Source organism: Priceomyces carsonii (genome assembly GCF_900007245.1).
Source record: "Priceomyces carsonii strain CBS4050 genome assembly, scaffold: Debaryomyces_carsonii_scaffold_1, whole genome shotgun sequence".
NCBI classification, from domain to species: Eukaryota; Fungi; Ascomycota; class Pichiomycetes; order Serinales; family Debaryomycetaceae; genus Priceomyces; species Priceomyces carsonii.
Genome location: NW_026946674.1, coordinates 1145950 through 1171350, shown reverse-complemented (window position 1 = coordinate 1171350; position 25401 = coordinate 1145950). Strand labels below are relative to the sequence as shown.

The 25401-nt window shown below is 37.3% G+C and overlaps 11 protein-coding genes across 11 annotated transcripts in view; 6 read left to right on the top strand and 5 right to left on the bottom strand.

The window, feature by feature from the left end:
- PRCAT00000645001 (Zn(II)2Cys6 transcription factor domain-containing protein) overlaps positions 1 to 32 on the top strand; it is a gene marked incomplete at both ends in the record, with an annotated part of 420 nt that extends 388 nt beyond the window's left edge. The window contains one exon of the mRNA XM_062956551.1: positions 1 to 32. This exon is cut by the window's left edge and continues 388 nt beyond it. Coding sequence (XP_062807481.1) covers positions 1 to 32 — 32 coding nt within the window.
- Positions 33 to 48: 16 nt separating this feature from the next.
- PRCAT00000644001 (fungal specific transcription factor domain-containing protein) lies at positions 49 to 1845 on the top strand (the record flags this gene model as incomplete). The annotated part of the gene is made up of 1 exon (XM_062956550.1): positions 49 to 1845. One exon carries the CDS (start codon positions 49 to 51, stop codon positions 1843 to 1845), a length of 1797 nt encoding a protein of 598 aa, XP_062807480.1.
- Positions 1846 to 1929: 84 nt separating this feature from the next.
- On the bottom strand, positions 1930 to 4668 carry ARO80 (Aro80p; the record flags this gene model as incomplete). Its single annotated transcript, XM_062956549.1, has 1 exon — positions 1930 to 4668. One exon carries the CDS (start codon positions 4666 to 4668, stop codon positions 1930 to 1932), a length of 2739 nt encoding a protein of 912 aa, XP_062807479.1.
- A 238-nt stretch (positions 4669 to 4906) lies between these two features.
- CDC12 (septin) lies at positions 4907 to 6171 on the bottom strand (the record flags this gene model as incomplete). Its single annotated transcript, XM_062956548.1, has 2 exons — positions 4907 to 6041; positions 6131 to 6171. The coding sequence occupies 2 exons, from the start codon at positions 6169 to 6171 to the stop codon at positions 4907 to 4909; spliced, it is 1176 nt and encodes a 391-aa protein (XP_062807478.1).
- Positions 6172 to 6956: 785 nt separating this feature from the next.
- Positions 6957 to 7730, bottom strand: BMH1 (14-3-3 family protein; the record flags this gene model as incomplete). Its single annotated transcript, XM_062956547.1, has 1 exon — positions 6957 to 7730. One exon carries the CDS (start codon positions 7728 to 7730, stop codon positions 6957 to 6959), a length of 774 nt encoding a protein of 257 aa, XP_062807477.1.
- A 1121-nt stretch (positions 7731 to 8851) lies between these two features.
- Positions 8852 to 10558, bottom strand: ARX1 (putative hydrolase; the record flags this gene model as incomplete). The annotated part of the gene is made up of 1 exon (XM_062956546.1): positions 8852 to 10558. The coding sequence occupies one exon, from the start codon at positions 10556 to 10558 to the stop codon at positions 8852 to 8854; it is 1707 nt and encodes a 568-aa protein (XP_062807476.1).
- A 102-nt stretch (positions 10559 to 10660) lies between these two features.
- PRCAT00000639001 (uncharacterized protein) lies at positions 10661 to 10783 on the top strand (the record flags this gene model as incomplete). Its single annotated transcript, XM_062956544.1, has 1 exon — positions 10661 to 10783. The coding sequence occupies one exon, from the start codon at positions 10661 to 10663 to the stop codon at positions 10781 to 10783; it is 123 nt and encodes a 40-aa protein (XP_062807475.1).
- Positions 10784 to 12390: 1607 nt separating this feature from the next.
- Positions 12391 to 14214, bottom strand: RLI1 (Fe-S cluster-binding ribosome biosynthesis protein; the record flags this gene model as incomplete). The annotated part of the gene is made up of 1 exon (XM_062956543.1): positions 12391 to 14214. The coding sequence occupies one exon, from the start codon at positions 14212 to 14214 to the stop codon at positions 12391 to 12393; it is 1824 nt and encodes a 607-aa protein (XP_062807474.1).
- Positions 14215 to 15868: 1654 nt separating this feature from the next.
- Positions 15869 to 20053, top strand: PRCAT00000637001 (chromatin-remodeling ATPase; the record flags this gene model as incomplete). Its single annotated transcript, XM_062956532.1, has 1 exon — positions 15869 to 20053. One exon carries the CDS (start codon positions 15869 to 15871, stop codon positions 20051 to 20053), a length of 4185 nt encoding a protein of 1394 aa, XP_062807473.1.
- Positions 20054 to 20395: 342 nt separating this feature from the next.
- PRCAT00000636001 (polyadenylate-binding protein) lies at positions 20396 to 22270 on the top strand (the record flags this gene model as incomplete). Its single annotated transcript, XM_062956521.1, has 1 exon — positions 20396 to 22270. One exon carries the CDS (start codon positions 20396 to 20398, stop codon positions 22268 to 22270), a length of 1875 nt encoding a protein of 624 aa, XP_062807472.1.
- Positions 22271 to 22619: 349 nt separating this feature from the next.
- On the top strand, positions 22620 to 25163 carry TPS2 (trehalose-phosphatase; the record flags this gene model as incomplete). The annotated part of the gene is made up of 1 exon (XM_062956510.1): positions 22620 to 25163. The coding sequence occupies one exon, from the start codon at positions 22620 to 22622 to the stop codon at positions 25161 to 25163; it is 2544 nt and encodes an 847-aa protein (XP_062807471.1).
- Between the last annotated feature and the right edge of the window lie 238 nt (positions 25164 to 25401).

Below are 25401 nucleotides of genomic sequence, written 5' to 3'. Positions count from 1 at the left end.
GCCTCGGGAACATCCAGCCAGTCTTTATTTGAGGCTGCAATTAAGGAGATGGAATCACCTTCGTCTGATTTTATACAGCAGAGAATTAACCAGAATGCAGGGATAAATGTTCTTTGTGAGTCATCCTTAGAGAGCTTTCTTTTGCCAGACAATGAGAGCGAGTCTATTCAGTGGAAGCTATTGGATATATGTGGTCATTCGCTCCCAGACAGATCATATGCCATGGAGCTAATCAATACAGTTTATAACATCTACTGTATCGAATATTATCTTATAGACATGAATGAGTTACTACCTCTTGTGGATGAAATTTATGATATTTTTGATTATAATGGCCGAGACTCCCTGTCTATACGATACCATGATCTTTCTAAAAGGGTTAATCACAAGTCATTGTGCTATTTTTTTATCATATTGGCATTTGGAGAACAGTTACAAAATAGGCTACCTGTATCGAAAAACCGACGTCAGCTTGAGGTGGAGCGATTGATACCTGGAATTGAATATTACATTCTAGCTTCTCAACTATTCCACTTGACAAGAGAAGAGCTTGATTATGAATTCATCCAAAGTGCTATACTCTTGGCATTTTATTCTGCCAATTTGAATCGATATAACACTGTTTATAATTATATTGGCGTTGCTATAAGATCCGTGTTGGCCAAAGGATATCATAGGCAACGGTTAGGTAATACCATGATGAGCGAAGAGGAAGTAGTGGGAATCAAAAAAGACATCGAAAAGCTGAAGAGACTCTTTTGGACGGTCTTTGTTATTGAAACAGCATGGGGAGTCAACAGAATGAGTTTACCTGTTCACATAAATTATGTTGATACTGATGTAGATCTTCCCAATGAAAATGCATATGACCTAGGGGATCCATTTAACAGCGAAATGTTAGAGGTGAATGTTCATCTTGCAAAATATGTTTCTAAATATCTTCGTTTGATTTATGGCCCTCATATCAGAACTTTTTCAATAAACTATATCAATACAGATCAGTTCAACAAGAAGCTTCTAATTAAAAACATCGTGGAATGTTTACATAACCTCATTAATGACTTTGAACAACCTTTTTTAACTCGTTATAACAGCAAGAATTTTATACAAACAGATGGCAGGGCATTGGCAAATTTGTTTGTTCGATATCATCAACTAATAATATCAATCACAAAACCATTGTTGACGGTTGTATTTAACAAAAATTCTTTATCACTTATAGAGAACCCACAGGTTGTCCACGCTGCCATATCCAAAGGCATATCTGCTGCATGTTGGACGGTCGAAATTTTACTGAAGTTGCATGAGTGTGGTAAATTATTTATTATGGGGTTTTGGGATAGTCAGCACCTTTTTAGTGCTTTAATTATGATCATACTTTCCTCTCTCTCTGGTAATCGGTACAGTCCTTTAGATAGAGGTGTTGCTTTACTAAAATATATGGCTGATCAAAATAATGTCAATGCTCAAAATGGAATGAAAAAATTGAAACAGATAAACGAGTTTTTAAAGACGACTCCTGACGTAGATCTTGTGTTGGACTTGGATTCAAAGATCGAACATTTTGTTCAAGCTGATCCCCGAGATTATGGAAAAAGTAAGAATATTCATACTAGGATGTCAAGTGCTATATTTATGACAGACCAACGTAAGAACAAGTCATCTCAAAGCTCACATAGGAATCCGATGAGAGCGACCGAACCTTTGTTAATCAACATTGACCCAGAACCTAAATTGTTCACCAATGACGGCATTGAAAAATTCAGCGATTACTCTCAGGATCTTTTGGACTCTATGATAAATACTATCCAAAGCTGGGACAATGCTGTAGTTTCTAAAAGTTAATGACAAAATCTTCTATAGTTAACGGATGTTAATGTATGATATTACAAAATAGCTTTTGAATATTTTTCTATATAGGATGAGTACTTAACCTTGCTCATTAGAGTTTAACTGTTGTTCTATCATTTCCGTCCAAGGACCTACGAAATCTAAGCCAATATCTTTATTGTTCAAAAACCAGTCCATAACTTCACTTTCGGTGCCTATATCTTGAATTGGAGTCCCGTCATTTTCATTATTATTGAAGTAAAAGAAACCGGGGCCATTTTCTTGCACGTTATATGTGTTGGTAGGATTTTGAGTGAAGTTCGAGCTGGTTTCGACCGAATTATTGGGCCCATTCTCCTCAGCATGAGCTTTTTCAGTATTTGTAGGTTCTGGGTAGTCTTGATCGGCATTCTCGTTTCCCTTACTTGTTGACTTCATTTGAGAACAAAGATACATCAAGATATTAGAATATCTGGTGCACAAATGCAATTCGTCAGGAGAGCAATCTCTTAATGTTATCGCAGCTCTTCTAATACTTTGAGTTATATCATCTATTGATATCATTGACAATGAAAGAATGGTGGCATCAAGATTGTCAACGTTGGGCCCAAGTGTAGAAGGATAGGATGACGATTTTTTATGCGCAGTTATGGTCATATAACATTTGACAATGAAGGCAATTGCTCTGACTATAGTTGTTAGCCATCGCACAGGCATAAATCTTAACATTCTAATTCTATGAACACGATGCGCAGATGATAGTAGCTCGTTGGCGGACACAAATGCTTGCTCAATATATTTAGCCGATTTGGATATTTCATCTAACTTCAAAGATACTTTCTCAGAACTTTTCCCGTGGGAAGGTCTCTGAGCTGGACTCAATGCCAAAGAATAAACGTAAAGCTGAACGTAATGAAAATTAAAAATCATTTCTTCCCTCTCAATGGTTTGAGCTATTTCTTTCGAAATTTTTGAATGAGGATCCAAGATATGCTGCTGTATACTCATATTATTCTTAATATGTTTTGGGTTCGATGGTATCAATAAATTTTGATATTTTCTTCTCCAGCTTCCAATCAATGAAGATAAGATACTCAAAACAGATAATTTTTGACTTTGGGTCAAACTGTTTAGCTGTGCCTTATAACCATAGAAAGATTCGTGGCCCAATGAGATGATTTGAAGCAACTCTAACAGTGCTTTTTGATTGATTGTAAATTTCAAAACATGTTCTTCAGCCAATCTTTTTAAATCATCTTCCCCAAGCTTAACGAAATCGTAATCATCATCATCATCATCATCATCATCATCATCATTACCATTACCATTATCATTATCATCGTCATCAAGGTTACTTTCGTTGTGTCTGCCATTTCCCGCGTCTGATTCAATACTGTTCTCATTATCAAGGTCAACTTCAGAAAGAGATTGAGCTAACATCGATCTTCCCCTGATATTCATCACTGAATTCACTTCTGCGATATGTGTTGCTAGGAATGTTTTAGAGCTTACTTCCATAAATCCCATTTCTTGGGCTAATCTGACGGCGTTTCCAACTAGCATCCACGTCATTCTGTAGCTTCGTGTCATGGCACCCAATCCAGCTAAATTTTGATCTTCAGAATTTGGAGCATGCGAACTTTCATCAGCTTTGTTAGCGTAATCTGACCATCTCCAATGTATGGCTCTCGGATTCCATTCGGTAAAAAGTAAAAATGCAAAAATTGTACCAATTGATCTTGTGCTCGCCTCAGCCCATACTGTTTGCGAGATGAGTCTCTGGACATAAACCCACAATCTTTCATGAACCTCAATATTCCTATCATTTCCTCTATCATCTGTCAATGTGTGATATCGAGAGGAAATCGTTAATATTGTACATAGTAAAATAGGGAACTCTGCCAAAGCATCTGGTGAATGCAAAAAGTTTGGCAAATATGGAAAATATGGATGCATTGTTGAGAAAAACAAGTTGACTAACTTTTCAGCTTCATTTACAGATAGTATTGCATTTGGTCCGTTAATGAAGTCGAAAGAAGAAATAGTTGTAGATCCCTTAGGATGCACATCATATGTAGTTTCTGCTGGTGGTACAACAAAAAATTCATCTGTGCTTGACTTTCCAGATGGGAATGACCGATAAGAGTCAAATTTTTGAAAGCTGGTGTCATCACTGCTCATAGAATCACGCTCAATTCCACTAGAGCTATTATTTAATTTATCGGATGAATTGTTACGACTATCTTTCAAGAAATGCTCATGCTTCCTTCTTGCGTCAATATTATCTCTCTCATCAGCCTTAGCAATCGACCCTGCGGCTTTTGCTAAATATACCAAGGCACTGGCTGATGTTGAAAAGTGACCTTCAGATTGCCTCGTGTGATGGGTTGAATGATGATGCGTCTCAAGCTTGCTCGACCTTAATGCCCCTTCATTTAAGATATGCGGAACAGAAAGACGCTTTTTCAGTTCGTCTTGTTCATCTGGATTTCCATGAATAGAATTAGACGGTTTTGGACTTGCCGAATACGACGACATAGTATCCGATTCAATGATTTGATCCAGGTCATTCAAAGATTCATGAACTTTCATTTTCTTTCTTTTTCCACCTGCAACGTTGCCAGATCCTCCTCTCTTCGAGTCGACGAATATACAATCTTTCCTCTCTCTCAAGCATCTGGCACACTTTCCCTCCCTTGGATTATCCACTGACCCTAAATCGCACTTAATTTTGCGAAGTCTGCAATTTAAACAAGCTTTATAACTACGCTTGAACTTTTGCAGCTTCATATGCTGGCTTGATAGAGTGCTTTCATTATCCAGTGCAAAATTACGCATTCCACGCTAGATGATGAACCTTTCTGATACGTCGTTAAAGCTAATTCTTATCTAATTTTTGGTTTTTCTTTAAAAGCCGACTACAACCGAGATCAAATTACCGAGATAGAATTTTTCACTACAAAGATATTCTATAAACATTCGATTATTGAAACTTAGGCAAAAACTCTCAACTGTCATTTAAACTAGTAGCTACAAAGTTAAATTATATATACGGAGCACACGGTACTAATCTAATTTAACGTTTCGCTAACTGCAACTTCTTTACTTGATCTTCCAACGTTTTTAACTTCGATTGCATTTCTTCCAAGTCTTGATTCAATCTATTTCTTTCATTCACAATATTCGTTTCCCATTGTCTGAATCTGTGTTCTTCCGCCTTAACTTGCTCGGTAAAGAATTTCTTCAAGGCGTCTTCTTCTTCTTTGAACTTTGGATTATGTAACCTTCTTGGTTTCTTATTGTTTGACTTCTTGACGACACTTCCATCTTCATTGACCAATTCATTATTCTCATTCTCATCATCTTCTCCTAGCTTGAAGGACCTGAATGTTTCAAAGTGTAATTCGTTCGTTGAAAGTATCAAATCCAACATATTTGTCCTCAACAACAAACTTCTCAATTTCTTGAAGTCACAATGCTTATCATTTTCGACTTCAACAAGACCCCATGGGTATTTCCTTCCCCTCACAAAGTTACCAGGCGTCACCTCGTATTCATCTTCGGAGCCAATGATAGCAAATGGCATTGCTTCAATCAATTGCTTGGAGTGCTCAGCGCTTGCTGGATCATCGATATCCAAAGGTGGTGTATAGATATTTATATCCTGTGCTTCGATAACATCTCTTATTCTCGTCTTAAATCCATCTAACTCTTGAGGAGATAAGGTGTCTGATTTGGAAATGATAGGAATTAAATTAACCCTTGATGACAATCTCTTCATTATCTCGATATCTAATGGCTTCAAGGAGTGGCCAGTAGGCCTAATGAAATACAAGCATGCGTGAACTCTCAAGTCTTTCTTTTGTTCTCTGAGAGGTTGTTGTTCTTGTTTCATGTACATTTCATGTTGATCGTCAATGAAATCAACTATGGGACTCCAGGAGTCATAATTATTGACATTGTTACCAAATCCAGGCGTATCAATGATATTTAATCTGATTTTGAAATTCTTCTCCTCTAATATTGCCCTAACTATGCCAATGTCGACAGTCTGATGAGGACTGGTAAACTTATTGTGTCTCTGGGTCGCATCGTCATAACTCTTCAACGAAGATTGAAAGAGAGTATTAATAAACGTAGTCTTTCCTAATCCACTCTCTCCAACTACCATAAGAGTGAAAGTAGCTCCCTGTTTAGAAATAATTTTATACCTGTATTCGTTCACGTTAGTATTTGTTTATAAATCAAATGTTTATCCAAAATTACTGAATCAAAAATATTTCATAAATTATTTACATACCTTTGGTTAGGTAAACTTGCAATTCCAACTGGTTCTGGCATCACGTTTGTCTTATTTCAATCGATTTAAAAAACCTCTGATCTCCAGTTTCGAACTCAGCTTTCAATGTTTGGAAAGATAAATTGGCGAGAAAATTAAATGCCCGACAAATTCGGCAAATTCGCTCTTAACATTTTTTAAAGCCACGCGTCAGTTTCAGAGTATAATCTGGTTACCAAATAGATAAGAAACGTAATTACATATTCTAAATTACATACTCTAAATTACAGTAGTGCCTACTTGTAGCTATCAATCAATTATCTTCTGCTATATATTGATAAAAACAACAAATATAATAAAAACAGGAAAAAAAAATCCTTGAAAGAAAAAAGGTCAGATAATAAGCCAATATGAAATCAGTCAAGAGAATAATATAAAACATGTAAATCAAAGCAAGATGAGGAAAATAATAGTACCTTGAGCAACTTATAAGAGGAAAAGACACAAGATCTTGAACAAATGATTTAGTGAAACCAAAATAGAATAAAAAATAATAGAATAGTTTGGAAATCCAAGATATTCAACCTTTGAAAAACCGCTTATTATTCTAGTAATGCCATAATAAATCTAAAAGGCATCAAAAATGATACAAAGCAAGTACGATAGTAGTAAACAAAAGACACATGAATCCTCAACATAAAAGAATTACTCTTGCAACAATAGTTTACCTCTTCTTCTCCTTTTTTTCATTTTTCATTCAACAGGTATTTTGCTCTTGACTCCAATCTAGACCGATCTTCTTTCATTTTTTTTTTGTTGCCTCTATCATCAAAGACACACACTATATTTACTCTTCATCTGGTTTTGCTTCTGAAGGCTGCTGTTGCTGCTCTTCAGATGGAGCAGGAGCTTCAGACAAATCAGTCCATAACGTTAAGTTATCTCTTAATAATTGCATGATCAAAGTAGAATCTTTGTAAGAATCTTCAGATAAAGTTTCCAAATCGGCAACGGCATCATCAAAAGCCTGCTTGGCCAAATGACATGCTCTGTCTGGAGAATTTAAGATTTCATAGTAGAACACAGAAAAGTTCAAGGCCAAACCTAATCTAATTGGATGAGTAGGTGGTAATTCCGTTACAGCAACATCAGAGGCAGCCTTGTAAGCTTCCAAGGATAAGTCAGCAGCTTCTTTACGCTTATCAGCGACAGCAAATTCAGCCAAATAACGATGGTAATCACCCTTCATCTTATAATAGAAGACCTTCGATTCGCCTGTTTGTGCAGATGAAATCAAGTGATCGGTTAAAACTGACAAAATGTCTTCACAGATTTTAGTCAATTCATTTTCGATCTTTGAACGGTAGTCACGAATCAATGCGACTTGAGCTTCGTTGCCCTTGGCTTCTTCCTTTTGTTCAATAGAGGAAACAATTCTCCATGATGCACGGCGAGCACCGATCACATTTTTATAGGCTACCGATAGTAAGTTACGTTCCTCAACGGACAACTCTTGGCCAGATGAGGCAACAGCCTTCATGTTTTCGACCATTTCTTCGTAACGCTCAGCTTGCTCGGCTAACTTTGCAAGATAGACAGAATCTTCACGAGAGGTAGGCATTATTCCTAAATAAAAGTTAGTATCACGCTATAACATTTTAGAAGTCAAGATCCTGACTAATCTGTCTAATAAATTGGTACCAGTCCAATAATACATGCCTGGTGATAAGTAGAGAACCATTTGACAATCCAATTATGCTACTCGCCGAGTTATCTACCAATAGCAATGAAACCACAAACTTGTCCCGCCACCTCAGGTTCTTACGCCAGCACAGAGCTAATCAATCACAATCACATCACCACTGAATCATCCATAGGCTCCGACGCGCTCTTTGACTTATCTCGCCTTTTTTTAAAAACTTTCGTCGCCTTCTAATTCACTAAACTCTCACCCCCTGCGATCAATGACTACGCCCCGGCTGAAAGCCCATTTCTTCACCTAAACACGTTTCATATTGGTCCAATTCATTACAAATGTAGTTCTTGATTACGTTTATTATAAACTTACGTTTCTTTGTTTTCCAATTATTTTTAGACTAATAACTAGGCTTGTTATGAATTATATGGATTAACCTGCTGTCCTTAAAATTGTGCTTCTCTGAGTATTTCTCACTTTGTTTTGGTTTAGAGACACTCTTTGGACAAAGAATATCACAAAACCACCTGTTGACACAAAATCCCGCTTTTACCTTTCAATGACATCCAGCCAACCAAATCTCTCTTTAGCTTTGCGACAACAGACCTGCATATACAAAATATACAAAAGAACACTTACGTAACTGTCCCCACCTCAGCTCAGCCGAGGCAGCGTATAGCAAAACAGGCCGATTCAGGAGCGGTGAGTCGGTAGACTTGCTATGGCTAGTGACGCAAAGCTCGCTAGCAACTATGCTAGTCGGAAAACACACGTCCAACGACGAGAGATCCTGCCAACATGCTCAGAATCTACCCCCCTTAGCGATGAGCTCATAAATAAAAGACGAGAAAGTCCAAAACAGAAGAAGTGGCTCTTACGCGCATAGTCTACTGGCGTGAAAGATAGCAAATGTCATAACTATGACATCAGAATTATTAGCAATGAAGGAGTCGTTGCCACAAGATTGAATACGTCAGTGAAAATGCGCGCCTAGAATTGTATTGATATCGTAATTTAGCAAGATTTTATATTGTGAAGTATATGTATCAGTCTAAAACCATATTCTCAGTGTTATTAGAGGTCAGCAGAAGCTTGTAAGGGTTACAAGTTTTGATGGCAATTCCAAAACGGTGGTCAGCTGCTAATTGAAACAAAGCATTGATAGCACCTGCATAGTTTCCTCTTAAGCTATAGTTCGAGTGGACCCAGCTTGGTTTAGCCGACTTTGGTCCCCCTGTGAGTCTTATAAGGTCATTGTTCAAGTTGTTAACCACTACACAAACCAGTTCTCTTGCTACAGGAACATTGGTTGCAAACTTCATAAGCGATCTTAATTTCAAAGACGAGATATTCAAGTGCGGTAATGGAAGTTCCATTCCTGGCAATACGGGTTTGTTTGGATCAATGCCTAGCTTTCCTGTAGTATTTGCACTCTTGAGAATTTTCTCAAGACTAATGAACTTTGCTATTTGAATCGGACGTGGTTTTATAAGGTGCCTGTTCGAGAGTTCTGCTAACCCGAGTCTGTTAGATTTCAACTCCTTTCTGAGGTTCTGTATCTGTTCATCTATGTTCTTCGATAAGTCTATTGGGAAACAAGGAGAAGTATAGCACAATTTGAAGGGATATACTGAGAAATGTTTATCAACATATCCCAATAATTTCCTAGCGGTTTTCAATTTTAATTGGTGGGACTCGGCCAAATCTCTGATGTAGATAGTGGGACGAGAGTTAAACCCATTCTTTTCATTTTTTCCCGTGAAATGATCGATCTCTTCCAATGTAACTAATCCGACTTCTTTGAAGTCACTGACGGGACTCATTTTGATGTCAACCTGATATACTTCACCCGGCACTATTGAAAAATCATCCGACGGAACGGCAGATGTATTACTAGTTATTATTGGTTTCGATGAATCGTTGTCATTTAAAATCAACTCTCGATTCTTGACCTGATTAGATTTTCTCAACAAAATTTCTTCTTGGTGGGATTCATCCCAAACGACACCCTTGAAATCTTTTTCTGCTACTATTCCTTCCGCCTGGCCAGCCAAAAATCTTCTAATTCTTCTGACTTTAGAGCCTGGAACGACCGTACAATTGAAAGATTCAGCTATCGAATCTACAACTAACCTGATACTTCTACCAGAGATTGAATTACCAATTTTCAATTCTTCGGGGACTTTTTCAGGAGTTAATGCCAAACCAATTAAGGAAACAACAGCTTCAACTGCCAATTGAGCAGCACAAATAGCATCTGCTTTAGAGCCCAAGAGTGGACCGCTTGGTTTCAATGTGTTATTAACAGCAACACCTGGAGGATATATCACCATGGTATGGGAAATGTTTGACGTATAGCCATCTATATGAACCCCCAAGGTAATAGTTACGATATCACCTTCACTAAAGAAAAACTTAGAATCATCATCTAGCTCAGGTGAAAAACCACTAGCTATTTCGTTCAATTCTATTGTCACTGGAATGGAGATTCCTTTCTCTCTAACATCATGGTTATATACTCTTGACAAAAGTTTTATTGACATAGAATCTCCCAATGCACAACATTCCTGACAACTATATGGTTTTTCTGTTTTACCCAAATGGTAGGAGTCATTAATTAATGAAATGACATAGCTCATTACTGTTTGTGCTATTTGACCAGCGACTCTGTATTTGTCTAAAACCGATTCACTAAGTACATTCTTTTGTTTTAATAATATGTCTGCATCATTCTCATGAACAGCGAGTTGCATCTTTCAAAGAAAGTATTTATTTATTAAATGTATAAGAATCTATTAATTCTTGTCGCCTGAAAAATAAAAAATAAAAAAAACTACTTTAAAAATTTAAATGAGATGAGATCAAAGAAACTTCACCTCAAAGTCGAACTTCCAACGATGCTGAAAGCTCAGTTGAAAAAAAGATATCGACAACTGCAGGATTCGAACCTGCGCGGGCAAAGCCCAAAAGATTTCTAATCTTTCTCCTTAACCACTCGGACAAGTTGCCTATTTTTAATATCTTTCAGTATAACTATACTTCTATAACTTTACAACCTACTATTTATCGACGATTTATCTTAATCTATTTTCAGAACCCATCATCTTCCCTCCTACCCATAAAGCCATATTGTTACCTCATCAGCTGAATCTCAAATAGCTAACAGGAAGAGTAAGATATGAATTGATGGAGCCTACTAGCACATATAACGCACAGGAATGTTGCACTTCCCACTCTGATACGATGTTTATTTTACAGGGCATATACATGAGTTGAATATCTAAAATTCTTTTACAGCATTCTTTTGTATATTTGAGCTCATTAACGGATCATTCATCTGATTCATTTCCCTAATCCTACTAGCATATTTCAAATGCATGCTGGCATATTTATATTTAAAGCGACCTTCCTATTTCTCAGTCAAGTATGCTTTCGATATGCCAATCTAAAGTGAGTATTTGAGAAAAATTAATTCATGTCCGAGGAACGTCAGACCAAAGTAGAATGTCATATCGTTCTTCCAAAGGTGTAAAGAACTTAAATATCTTTTATCATCATGGCAATCTCGTTAGCTCACTCTCTCTACTATATATATGATAAATTACACGGCAGCACAACACATTAATAAAAATAATAAGGCATCAGGATTACCCACTAAGTTCAAACTCGACCTTTACCTTTTTTGTAATATCTTATCGCAAACCTACAAGCTTGTAGATGAAGTTGTTTCCCATTTCCTAACTTTGTATGAATGATCTTTTCACTACGCAAGAATCATTCAAGGGTATTACTACCTTCCTGCTCCTTTCATCTGAGTTTTATGTACCAGTATCTCCAGTTCTGCGCCTTCCCATAATGCTTTGATTATACCAGAAAAAAATACTACGCTAGCACAGCATACTAATACTAACACCAAAGCATTCAAAATTAGTTTACAAATAAAAAAAAACTTATCCCAGCCCTTCAACTCCACTTCAGTGGGCCCATTGACAACCAGTACACGCATATTGTATTCTTATTTTAATATTTTTTTTTCTTAGATCTTTCTTTCTGTGCATTTTAGTTTATATTGTCATGTCCCGTGATATCGATAATTATATTTTTCAACATTATGGAATAGAGCAAGCAGGTTGAAAAAACTTGGGTCGCCTTAGGACCTCGGCGTGGTATGAGCATATCCATGAAGCATATCTCAACCTGATAATCCTTGGATTCAGAGGTGAAGGAACAACGATACTATTGATCAATGATATTCTTGTCTCTTTCGCTTCATCGTCTTATTCATGCGTAGACAGTTTAGAAAAAAAATTTCCTAATATCTGAAATCTTAAAATCTAAAACTAAATGAAAATTACGACAGATAAGCTTGTACATAACAGGTTTCTTAAAAGTTTTCTTATATTAGATAAAGAGAGAGCTTAGAATCTCATGTTGAGACTATGCTAATATGATGCAAGCGTATGACCATAATAAATTGTTAGTTAGCTCATCTATGATTCGACCTATATTACAATAATATTTTATAATGTAGCAAGAATGATTCACAAACTTCAGAAACCTTTATCAATGCGATAGATTCAGTCAATTATAATTCGGAATTATCCAAGAAGAAATAGTTTCCAGATGCCTTCTGTTCTTTATCCATTTGAGAATCCAATTTATTAATTCTTGGTCTAAAGGAATTAGGATCTCTTCTGAAGGTGACATTCAAGTTCTTTAAAAATCTGTTACAGCCAGTTAATAAAGACTCTGGGGCCTTAGCTAAGGCATCTTTAGAAGGCTTACCTTCAAAAACGATAACTCTATCAGCTAAATAAGTAGCCATTATGAAATCGTGCTCGACGATGAATGCGGTTTTTTTGGAGTGAAGGATATATCTTCTAATGACCTTGGAACAGATAATACGTTGTTCAGAATCTAAGTAAGCAGAAGGTTCATCGATCAAATACAAATCTGCAGGTATACCAAGTGCCAACACTATAGCAACCCTTTGCAACTCACCTCCGGACAAGGTTTGGACCTCTTGGTCAATAATGTTGTCGATCTTCAAAGGCTTAACAACATCAGTTTGGAATTGAGGATGTAAGAAAGAAGCTCTTATCTTCTTGAAGAAGAGCTGTCTAACGGTACCAGTGAACTTGGGTGCAATTTTTTGAGGTTTCAAAGATACATTAAGTTTAGGAATAGTTTTTCCGTTATCTGGAGCAGTCAAACCAGCAAGTAATCTACAGAATGTTGTTTTACCAGTCCCGTTCTCACCCATCATAACCAAAATCTCTGAATCTGTGAAATCACCCTCTTCAACCCTTAAATGAAAATCTCCTTGCGTCTTTTCCATTGAAGGGTATGATAAGGAATTTGTTTTATCAAGAATGAAGTCATCGGCAGCATCTGCCAATCTGAATTGTAACGATTCAGTTCTGAATCTCATATTCTCTGTTGGAATATGACCATCAAGGAAAATATTGATACCTTCCCTCACAGATGACGGCAAGGTAACAACACCATACACAGATGGAACACCATATAAAATACAGACGTAGTCTGACAAATAATCTAAGACAGACAAATCGTGTTCCACACAAATGATATAGGTAGTGGCGGATAAAAGAGATCTTATAGCTTCCGCAGCCCTCAATCTCTGCTTAACATCCAAATATGAAGATGGCTCATCGAACATATAGACATTAGCCTGTTGTACAAATGTCATGGCAAGAGCAAACCTTTGAAGTTCACCACCTGACAATAAAGATACTTCTCTATTCATAACACCTCCCAACTCCATTATTTTAATGATGTAATCCCATTCGTCTTTTCTTTCCAATTTAGCTTTTAAAATGCCCTCTACATGTTGAATTGGCGCTTTCGCAAGGGCTCTCGGAATGTTATCAACATATTGAGGTTTTATGATAGCCTTTATGTCATCTTCTAAAACTTTGGTGAAAAAGTTTTGCAATTCAGAACCTCTGAAATATCTCAATATCTCTTGCCAGTCAGGAGGATCGTCATACCTACCCAAATTTGGTTTTTGCTTTCCTGCTAAAATTTTAAGAGCAGTAGATTTACCGATACCATTTGTTCCCACCAAACCTAAAACTTGTCCCGGTCTTGGAGTAGGTAACCTATGTAGTTTAAATGAATTTGCTGAATATCTATGTGTTGTTTCCGCTTCCAAATTTGTAGGTAAGTTAATAATGTTGATGGCATCGAATGGACATTTCTTGACGCAAATACCACACCCAATACACAAAGTTTCAGAAATGAACGCTATTTTGGAAGCTGGTGTCACTTCTATGCATAGTTTTCCTGTCTTCACCACTGGACATGACCTACGACATTCCTGTCTGCATTTCTTTGGCTTACACTTGTCCGAAGAGACAATAGCAATTCTCGTATTCTTCTCACTCATCTTTTGTGATGAACAAGCCTTTCACTATGATCTCTAAGAAAAGAATTATATAAATAGGCTCCTTTGAAACTAATCAAAATACGGAATTTAATGTGAAGAGCTGAAAATGAAAAAAAAAAAAAAAAAAAATTTTGGTGTTAAAGTGACACAAAAGTGTGGTAATGAGAGCGCTCTCGCTACGTAAATCTGAGTATATGACTAAAGACGTGTATATGATTGGACAAAAACCAGTAAATACTATTATGAAGCAATGCGGATCTCTGAAACAACACATTACTAAAAGTCATATAAATGGAAAAGATCAATATGATGTTGTTTTCTGCGTGGTCAATCACGTTTCGAGTTTGGCCATTTTGGCATCCCTCAGCTCTATGTTAGACCAGACCATGCGTATGCCGCACTTAGAGGAGCCGCATTAAATGCCAGGTGTTACTTTTTGCGTGCAGTGACCGTGTAAGTGCCTTATAAAAGGAATTGGAGTCGCCCCCCTCTACAAATTTTTTGGTTATCTTTGTCCGGATTGGAAGGATGAAGTAAATGTGAATTAATTTGTGTGAATGAGGTTATACAAATGGTCACACATCAGTATTCAAATAGGGATGCTCATTGTCACAATTTGAGGGCCGTTCGTTAATGGATATAGAAATGGAAAGACGGTTAGCAGGCATTATGGAATCACTGGATTACCGTGGTATGGTAATATCAATTTAGATCTTTTAAATGCGTGGTTTAAAGAACTAGATGGGTGCATTTTTCATATTAGCTTTTCGGGTGTTGAAGCTTTGGGCCCCAGTAAGGCTTTTGGGATCCTATAAAAAGTTTAGTTCACATGTATCTCGTTAGAGACGTATTAAAATTAGTGGGACAATACCGATTGTTGTCTTTGAAAGCTAAATATTACAATGGGTTTAACGTGATGATATTCGGATGATGCGTATCATGTTATATACCAGGGACGCATATAACAAATACATGGACGCTTTTGATTTGAAGCTTTTTGTTTGACAATAAATGGCTGCAAATTGATACGGGCCGTGTTTCTCTATTTTAAAAGAGCTTACTTGTGCTGATCAACGCTCAGGCACGTAGGTCATTGTTATCACAATATACTCTTGTTAATTTGAAATCGAATTTCTCTGGAAAAGTAGTCTTAAAAGTCGTTATATATTTGTTCTTACTGAACTTGGCCATAGCTATTACAAGCAACATTGGCCACAGCTGTTTTTGTAATTTGTTAGACTCAAAAAAATCCTTTATTTCGCTCACAGAAATCTACTATCCATACCGGAGTGAAAATCTTGTTGTTGTCGGCGTCATTTCCGCAATTTCATTTTTTAAAAAAAATACGGTTTAAAGAATTTCCTTTCAACTGATAATATATTCGACAGAGGAGTCTTTATATTTGAAGTGGAACACATAAGTTGACTTAAAGGCTGGTGTACATTCCAACGAAGCATTTTTCTTTTCTTTTTCACTGCAAAAAGATATTCACTAGATCCTTACTTTTACGTGTTCGTGTTATCAGCTGTTGGGATAACTGTTGATTAATTAACTATCTTCGGCCTGAAAAAAGCTGGTAGCATTGGGATAGGTTTTTCAGCTGATTACTACGTCAAATACTTTTTATTATTAGAGATTGCCCAAAAACACTTCAATGAAACTGATGGTGAAACAAGATCTTCCCGAAGAAGCTAGTCTCCATCCAGAGCTCTATGGCTTACGGAGGTCCAACAGAGGAAGAAATGAAATGTCACTTGCTGAAAGTGATCTAAGTGACAATGATGATGAATATTCTTCAAATAGAAAAGTAAAAATGGAACAACAATATGAGTATGAAGATGGTAATGATTTGGACGATGGAACTGAAGATTTTATGGACGACTACGATGACGATGATTATAACGTGAGTTCGAAAAAGAGAAAGTCTAATCAAAAGAAGCCGAAAGCCACCCTTAAAAATTCTAATAAGGCGAAGAGCTTGAACGGAACCCCTGCAGAAGTTCGTTTCTCCGCTAGAAATAATAGACAAATAAATTATGCTGTAGACGATCAGGACGACGAAGATTTACTTGAAAGCGAAGGTGACATAGACGCAGAGGACTATTATTATTACGATTCTGTTGAGCCTGAAAATGAAAGGGCTATAGATGTTGTTTTAGATCATAAGCTTAATGAAGAAAACTCAGAGCTCACAAACGAACCAAAGTGGGATTACCTTTTCAAGATTAAATGGACAAATGCTTCTCATTTGCATAATACGTGGGAGATGTGGTCAAACTTGAAGAACGTAAAAGGTTTTAGAAAAGTTGAGAACTACATTAAACAATTTATTAATGCTGATCAGGAAATTAGAAATGATCCATTGACGACAAAAGAAGATATAGAAGCGATGGCTATAGAGCGTGAAAGGCGGCGAGATGAGCAAGAAGAGTATACACAAGTTGAAAGAATTGTTGATAGCGACAGAGTTGAAGTAGACGGACAGAGTCAATTGCAGTATTTTTGCAAATGGAAAAGGCTATACTACGATGAGTGCTCTTGGGAAAATGCGGAAGAAATAGCTAAGATGGCACCGGAGCAGGTCGCTAAGTATCAACAGAGGCTAAATTCTAAAATCCTTCCTAACTTGTCGGCAAATTATCCTTTATCGCAAAGACCTCGATTCGAGAAATTGGTCAAGCAACCCATATTCATAAAAAATGGTGAATTAAGGGATTTTCAATTAACAGGGTTGAATTGGATGGCCTTTTTGTGGTCGAGGAATGAGAACGGTATTCTTGCAGATGAAATGGGTCTAGGTAAAACTGTTCAAACGGTCTCATTTCTCTCGTGGTTAATCTATGCTAGGAGACAAAATGGCCCCCACCTAGTTGTGGTTCCGTTGTCAACTGTACCGGCGTGGCAAGAGACCTTTGAAAGATGGGCGCCTGATGTCAATTGCGTTTACTATTTGGGAAATACAGAAGCAAGGAGAACTATCAGAGACTATGAACTTTACAATAATAATAATAAGCCGAAATTCAATGTACTTTTGACGACATATGAATATATTTTAAAAGATCGAGCAGAATTAGGTTCTATAAAGTGGCAGTTTTTGGCAGTTGATGAGGCACATAGATTGAAAAATGCAGAATCATCCTTATATGATTCGTTGAAGCTGTTCAAAGTTTCTAATAGACTTTTAATCACTGGTACACCATTACAAAACAACATTAAGGAGTTGGCTGCGTTATGTAACTTTTTAATGCCAGGAAAGTTTAGCATAGAACAAGAAATCGACTTTGAAACCCCTGATGATCAACAGGAGCAATATATCAAAGACCTTCAAAAGAAAATTCAACCAGTTATTTTGAGGAGGCTTAAAAAAGATGTTGAAAAATCTCTTCCGTCAAAAACAGAACGGATTTTAAGAGTTGAACTCTCAGAAGTACAGACAGAGTATTATAGAAATATTATAACAAAGAACTATACAGCGTTGAATGCCGGAAATAAGGGCTCTCAGATCTCATTGTTGAATGTTATGAGTGAACTTAAAAAGGCATCGAACCATCCATACTTGTTTGATGGGGCTGAAGATAAATTTTTAACCAAAGCTGGCTCTAAAACGAGAGATACTATTTTAAAAGGTCTTATAATGTCATCAGGAAAAATGGTATTGTTGGAACAGTTATTGACTAGATTGAAAAAAGAAGGTCATCGAGTTTTGATATTTTCTCAAATGGTTCGTATGTTAGACATTTTGGGAGATTATTTGTCAATTAAAGGGTTGCCATTTCAAAGATTAGATGGTGGAGTTCCATCTGCTCAAAGAAGAATATCTATTGACCACTTCAATGCACCTGACTCAAAGGATTTCGTATTCTTATTATCAACCAGAGCTGGTGGACTCGGTATCAATTTGATGACTGCTGATACTGTTATTATATTCGATTCGGATTGGAACCCACAAGCTGATCTTCAAGCTATGGCTAGAGCCCATAGAATCGGCCAAAAAAATCATGTGTCTGTTTACAGATTTGTGAGTAAGGATACAGTTGAGGAGCAGATTTTAGAAAGGGCTAGGAAGAAGATGATATTAGAATACGCTATCATATCATTGGGAATAACTGATCCGAATAAGCGAACTAAAGTAGAGCCCTCGGCTAATGAATTAACTCAGATTTTGAAGTTTGGTGCTGGAAACATGTTTAAACCAAATGATAATCAACAGAAGTTAGAGGACTTGAATTTGGATGAAGTTTTAAATCATGCGGAAGATCATGTAACAACACCAGATTTAGGAGAATCAAACTTAGGATCTGAAGAGTTTTTGAAGCAGTTTGAGGTTACTGACTATAAGGCTGACGTCGAGTGGGACGATATTATCCCTCAGGAAGAACTTGCTAAATTGAAGGACGAAGAGAAGAAAAAAGCAGATGAAGACTTCTTGAAAGAACAAATAGCCATGTACTCTAGACGAAATGCGGCGTCAAAAAAGAAAGAAACATCAACGGAGGATTTGTCTGATGATGATATTGAGGAGGATCCGAAACCCAAGTCCAAGAAAAAAGTTACCAGTGACCATCAATTATCTGAAAAAGAGATCAGGGGAATATACAGGTCCATTTTAAGGCTAGGAGATCTCTCCGGAAAGTGGGAGCAGCTCGTCGAAGATGGAAGTATAAGTAATAAGAATCCTGTCTTGATCAAGCACGCGTACAATGAAATAATTAGCACTTCCAGGCACTTAGTGAAAGAGGAAGACGCGAGAAGATCGAAAGTTTTGGCTGAATTGGAGAGAAAGGCGATGCAACTGAAAGACAAAAGTGTTGTACGGGATGATGGTTCGAGCCCAATGGCTCTTTGGGTTGCTAAAAAGAAGGAAAAGAGAGCTGTATTATTTGAATATCATGGTGTTAAAAACATAAATGCTGAATTGGTTTTAGCAAGGCCACAAGATATGAAATTATTGGAGTCGTTGATTCCCAAGCTGAAACCCACTTCTTTTGTTCTTCCAAAACAACCCAAACCTGTCAAAGATTGGAGTTGTGAATGGAATGACAAGGACGATGCTATGCTTTTAGTAGGTATTTTCAAATTCGGGTATGGCTCTTGGATTCAAATTAGGGACGACCCGCTTCTAGGATTACAAAACAAGTTGTTTTTAGAAAGCACTGGTAAGGAGTCTAAGGAGGATAAGGCATCAAAAAAGGTACCTGGTTCTGTCCATCTTGGTAGAAGAGTCGATTATCTATTTAGTTTATTGAAAGGAGATGATAACTCAATACTGTCTCATGTTGGAACCGAAGCAAAAGCACCAAAAAAGAGAACAAAAAAGATCAAGACAGATACGCCAACTCCTGGTGTCAAGGCAAAGAAGCTGACAAAAACACTGTCCCCAGAGCTTACGAAAAGATCTAAGGTCAAGAATGGACTTAACAACGGTAATAAGAAGCACAATTCCCCAGTCCCGACCTCTCACGCTTCTCCTAAAGTTGACAGTGCAGCCTCTCACTCGTTAGATGGAGGCTTAAAGTCAGAGAATGATCTCGAATATGAAAGTATGGACGAATCTCAATGCAAGTCAACATTGAAGCCTGTCTCCAAATCTTTGATGAAGCTACATAAGGGTAATAAAGGCTTAGATAAACACGAGTGGGCCACGACTCTTAGAAAGGAATTGCTTGATATTGGTGACTACATCCTGCAAACTGTGAAGGCAGAAAACAACTCTGAGAGGCTCAAGAAGCACTTATGGTCATATGCAAGCTTGTACTGGCCTGCTAAAGTGCCCAGTCGTAAAATCAATGAAATGTATATTAGGATCAAGGGACAACAAAAAGACGCCAAGAAGTCTTGAAAAGCAAACATGATTCAGCAATTCAGTGTACTACAATATATTCTCTTCTGTTGCATATAAATCTTTTATAAACTTTTATATATGTTTTATTTTTGATATATACTATGGTCCCCCCTCTGGGTCGGGTAACTTCTGGGCTTCGCATTTTTTGTGTAAGGAACGCCAAACCACAAAATAAATTTTTTTTTGCAAAAATTTTCGACCCTACATCTCAATTTATTTACAACGTTTTAGAGTTAGATATTTTAGGTGTTTAAAAGTACGACTAGTGCCTTTATAAACCTACTTTACCAACTTTTTTATTTTTTAATAAATCATATAAAAAAAAAAAAAACTTCCAATATGTCCGCCACCGATGCCAACCAAGTTCAGGAATCTTTGGAAAAGCTTAACCTTGACTCAGCTCCAGTTGAAGAGCCAGCTCCAAGTGCAGCTTCAGGTGAGCAAGATGAGCAGTCAGAGAGTGCTCAGCTCTCTGACTCTTCGGCATCTTTGTACGTTGGAGAATTAGCTCCATCAGTTAATGAAGCTATCTTGTTCGAAATCTTTTCGCCAATCGGTCAGGTTTCGTCAATTAGAGTTTGTCGTGATGCTGTTTCGAAGAAATCTTTGGGATATGCTTACGTAAATTATAATAAGCTTGAGGATGGAGAGAAAGCAATTGAGGAATTGAATTACACTCCAATTGATGGTCGTCCATGTCGTATCATGTGGTCTCAAAGAGATCCATCCATGAGAAAGAACGGTGATGCCAATATATTCATCAAGAACTTGCATCCGGCTATTGATAACAAGGCGTTACATGACACCTTTTCAGCTTTCGGAAAGATTTTATCCTGTAAAGTTGCCACAGATGACATGGGAATGTCTAAATGCTTCGGTTTCGTTCACTACGAAAGCCCTGAAGCTGCTCTGGCTGCTATTGAGAATGTCAATGGAATGTTGTTGAATGATCGTGAAGTCTATGTCGGCAAACATATTTCCAAGAAGGATCGTGAATCAAAGTTCGAAGAAATGAAAGCTAACTTCACAAACATTTACGTTAAGAACATTGATTTGGATTATTCAGAGGAAGACTTCGAGAATTTATTCTCTCCTTACGGTAAAATCACCTCTATATACTTGGAGAAAGATGCTGAAGGGAATTCTAAAGGTTTCGGTTTTGTCAATTTTGAGAACCATGAATCTGCAGTCAAGGCTGTTGAAGAATTGAATGATAAAGATATCAACGGCCAAAGTATTTACGTTGGTAGAGCTCAAAAGAAGAGGGAAAGATTAGAGGAATTGAAGAAGCAATACGAAAACACCAGATTAGAAAAATTATCTAAATATCAAGGCGTAAACTTATTCGTTAAAAATTTAGACGATACTATTGATTCTGAGAAGTTGGAAGAAGAATTTAAACCATTTGGTTCGATTACTTCTGCCAGGGTAATGGTTGATGAAACTGGTAAGTCTAAGGGATTTGGTTTCGTCTGTTTCTCGTCTCCTGAGGAAGCAACTAAGGCTATCACTGAAATGAACCAACGTATGGTTCTCGGAAAGCCATTATACGTTGCTTTGGCTCAACGTAAGGATGTTAGACGTTCTCAATTGGAGCAGCAAATCCAAGCTCGTAATCAAATGAGAATGCAAAGTGCTGCTGCTACAGGTGCTCTCCCGGGTCAATTATTTCCACCTATGTTCTATGGCCAACAGCAAGGCTTCTTTCCACCAAATGGAAGGGGCAATGGCCCATTCCCAGGCCCTAGTCCTCAGATGATGATGCCTAGAGGTCAAATCCCACCCCCACAAGGGCAATGGCCGAGACCAGGTCCAAATGGTCAACCTGTACCAGTTTACGGTATTCCACCAGTTTATAACGAATTTGCTAATGGACCTAACCGTCAGCAAAGGGGTTATTATCCTAACCGTAACCAAGGTAAGGGTCGTCAACAAAGGGACTTAGCAGCAATCATAGCTAGCGCCCCGGTTGATCAACAAAAGAGAATCTTGGGAGAAGAACTTTATCTTAAGATTGTTGCTACAGGTAAGGCTCAAGAACCTGAAGCTGCTGGTAAGATTACTGGAATGATGTTAGATTTGGATAACCAAGAAATTTTAGCTTTATTGGAGGACGATGATTTATTCAATAACCATTTCGAGGATGCTTTAACTGCTTTCGAAGAATACAAGAAGTCATCTGAAGCTGCAAATACTTCTGAAACTCAAGCTTAATTTTAAGATTCCCTGAACCGGAGATGACATCGTGGCTACACTAGTTTAGAAATGATCTTCTTTCAAACGTAATTGGAAGTCGAATTGTATTCTATTTTTGGAAGTATATAATGTAATATTTTTATGGTAATGGGTTAAGGATTTATTATATATACTGGCAAGAAATTGAAAAATTGTCATGTTGTTCTTAGAAGTAGATTTTAACGTAGATTCAGATAATCAAAATTCCATTTTCCGTTTGATTGCGCACCTCCCCATGCCTTTAAAATTGCGATATTTCAGTCCCGGCAAATTCGTAATTTTGATAATGCCAGACAAACTCTTTTATTAGCAATTTAAGTTATTGGAGATGGATTCCAAAGAAGATTTCGACCAGGTGTTGACCTATCCATCAGACTACAAAACAGTGTCACCTAAGGATTTTCAAGATGGCTCTCTAAAGATGTCGGGTCGCATTTTGAATGTGATGACGCAGTTACCAACTCAAATTTGCAAGAGGGTTGACAGCGAAGGAAAGGAATTTTGGGATTTAGACCACTTGACAGGGAATTCCGCTTTGTACTCATCGCAATACTTTTTGGATCAAAGAACCGATTGGGAGACCCATTTGATAGCTTGGACTGGAAATGTTGTGAACAAGACTAGTTATACATCTACCAGCAGCGATAACATACAAGATGATCCGTTGTATTTGATCGAGCATGACAAAAAGGAGATAGAGTCAAAGATAAGAAAAGTCAATAAATCTGACAGAATACATCCAATCTGGTTGTTGAAGAGGAATCAACAAAGATGGAGAAATTACGCTGAGAATGTATTATGGCCACTATTTCATTACATTCAGGGACAACCCTCAGATGGCAAACTGGAAGCAATGGCATGGCGTGACTACGTTAAGTTCAATGAAAGCTACTTTAATGTCATAAAGTCTATTTACAAACCTGGTGACATAATATGGATCCACGACTACTATTTGTTATTATTACCACAATTATTAAGAATGGAGTTTCCCGATGCTTATATTGGTTTATATATGCATGTGCCGTTTCCATCCTCTGAATATTTTAGATGCTTATCGAAACGGAGCCAATTACTTGATGGAATGTTAGGTGCAGATAAAATAGCGTTTCAGTCGCATTCTTTTCAAAGACATTTCTTATCATGTTGCTCAAGATTGCTAGGTTGTGAAGTTACGTCGGACACCGTATCTATATATGGTTTTACCATGTCTGTGGAAACATTACCAATTGGAATAGATACAAAAAAGATAGAACATGATGCTTTTTCATCTTCTTTAGGAATAGAAGAAAAAGTACAGACGTTGAAAGAGATATATGCGGACAAAAAGATTATCGTAGGCAGAGATAGGCTTGATGCGGTGAGAGGAGTGGTACAAAAATTAGAAGCATACGGGATGTTTTTAGAGATGTACCCTGAGTGGAGGGACAAAGTTGTTTTGATTCAAGTCCTGAGTCCTGGTTACTCCCATTCAGCCCAAGTTGAAAAACAAGTAACTGAACTAGTAAACCATATAAACAGCGAATTTGGTAATTTAAACTACACTCCAGTGGTCCATTTTCAGATGAGAATCAACAAGGATGAGTACTTGGCGCTACTTAGAGTGGCTGATATGGCTTTGGTCACAGCAGTTAGGGATGGTATGAGTACCACATCATTGGAATTCGTTATTTGCCAAAAAGAAAATCACTCACCTTTGATTCTTTCTGAGTTTACTGGCACTGCATCTGTGTTGAAAGATGCTATATTAGTCAACCCGTGGGATTCAGTTGGAATTGCGAAAACGATTAATGACAGTTTTTTAATGTCTGCTGGTAAAAAGAAAATGCTAGAAGATAGACTTTATAAACAAGTGACTTCAAATACTGTTCAAACTTGGACTTCTAAATTTTTGTCCCATTTAATTGAACATGTTATTAAAACTCATCAACTGAATCATACTCCAGCCTTAAATAAACCCTTGCTTCTCAAAAATTATAAAAATTCCAAAAGAAGGCTATTTCTATTTGATTATGATGGTACATTGACTCCTATAGTTAAGGACCCTGCTGCGGCCATACCATCTTCAAAATTAATACAGATTCTAAAAGCTTTGTCTTCAGATCCTAAAAATCAGGTCTGGGTGATTTCGGGTAGAGACCTGGAATTTTTAGAGAAATGGCTAGGGTCGATGAATATCGGTTTATCCGCTGAGCATGGATGTTTCATGAGAGATATTGGAAGCAAAGAGTGGATTAACTTAGCAGCATCTTTTGACATGTCTTGGCAAATCGAAGTGGAAAAGGTTTTTAGAAATTTCACTGAGAGGACTCCTGGCTCTAACATAGAGAAAAAGAAGGTTGCCTTAACGTGGCATTATCGCAGAGCTGACCCAGAGTTGGGGCGTTATCAAGCAGAAATGTGTATGAAGGCCTTGAATGAAACCGTTGCGAATAAGTATGATGTCGAAGTCATGAACGGAAAGGCAAATATCGAAGTAAGACCAAGATTTGTTAATAAGGGTGAGATTGTAAAAAGATTAGCATTGACTAATCATGGGGAAAAGCAGGATCCATCATCCATTAAAAAGCACAAAAAGGATGTGCCCTTGGAAAAGCTTCCTGACTTCATGCTATGTCTTGGTGATGATTTGACTGATGAGGATATGTTCAAGTCTCTAAAAGTTATAGAGGCTGAATGGGATCTTAAAAATGTCCCAAAGAATGCTTATGGATCCTACGGCGTATACCCAGTAGTAGTTGGCCCAGCCTCAAAGAAAACAATCGCAACTGCCCACTTGACAGATCCTTCAGAGGTGCTTGAGACGTTAGCATTGCTCGTTGGTCGAGTAGCTTTACTGGACTACCCTGGCTCCCCAGATGATAAATCTGACTAATATTACCACCAACGATGTCTTTTAAATAAAATAGAACTTAAATATATATTATGGATTTTTTTTCCTTTAAAACTTATTTCTTCTGCATTTATGTTGATTTTGAATTTTTAGTAAGAAAGCATAAAAATTTCCAAAAGCTATCATTTTTAGTCTGCTCAAAAAAGAAATATGAAAAAAATGATCGATAAAGGAGCAGGCTAGAAGTGAACTACAGAAAGAAAGGGTAAAGGTTAACGCT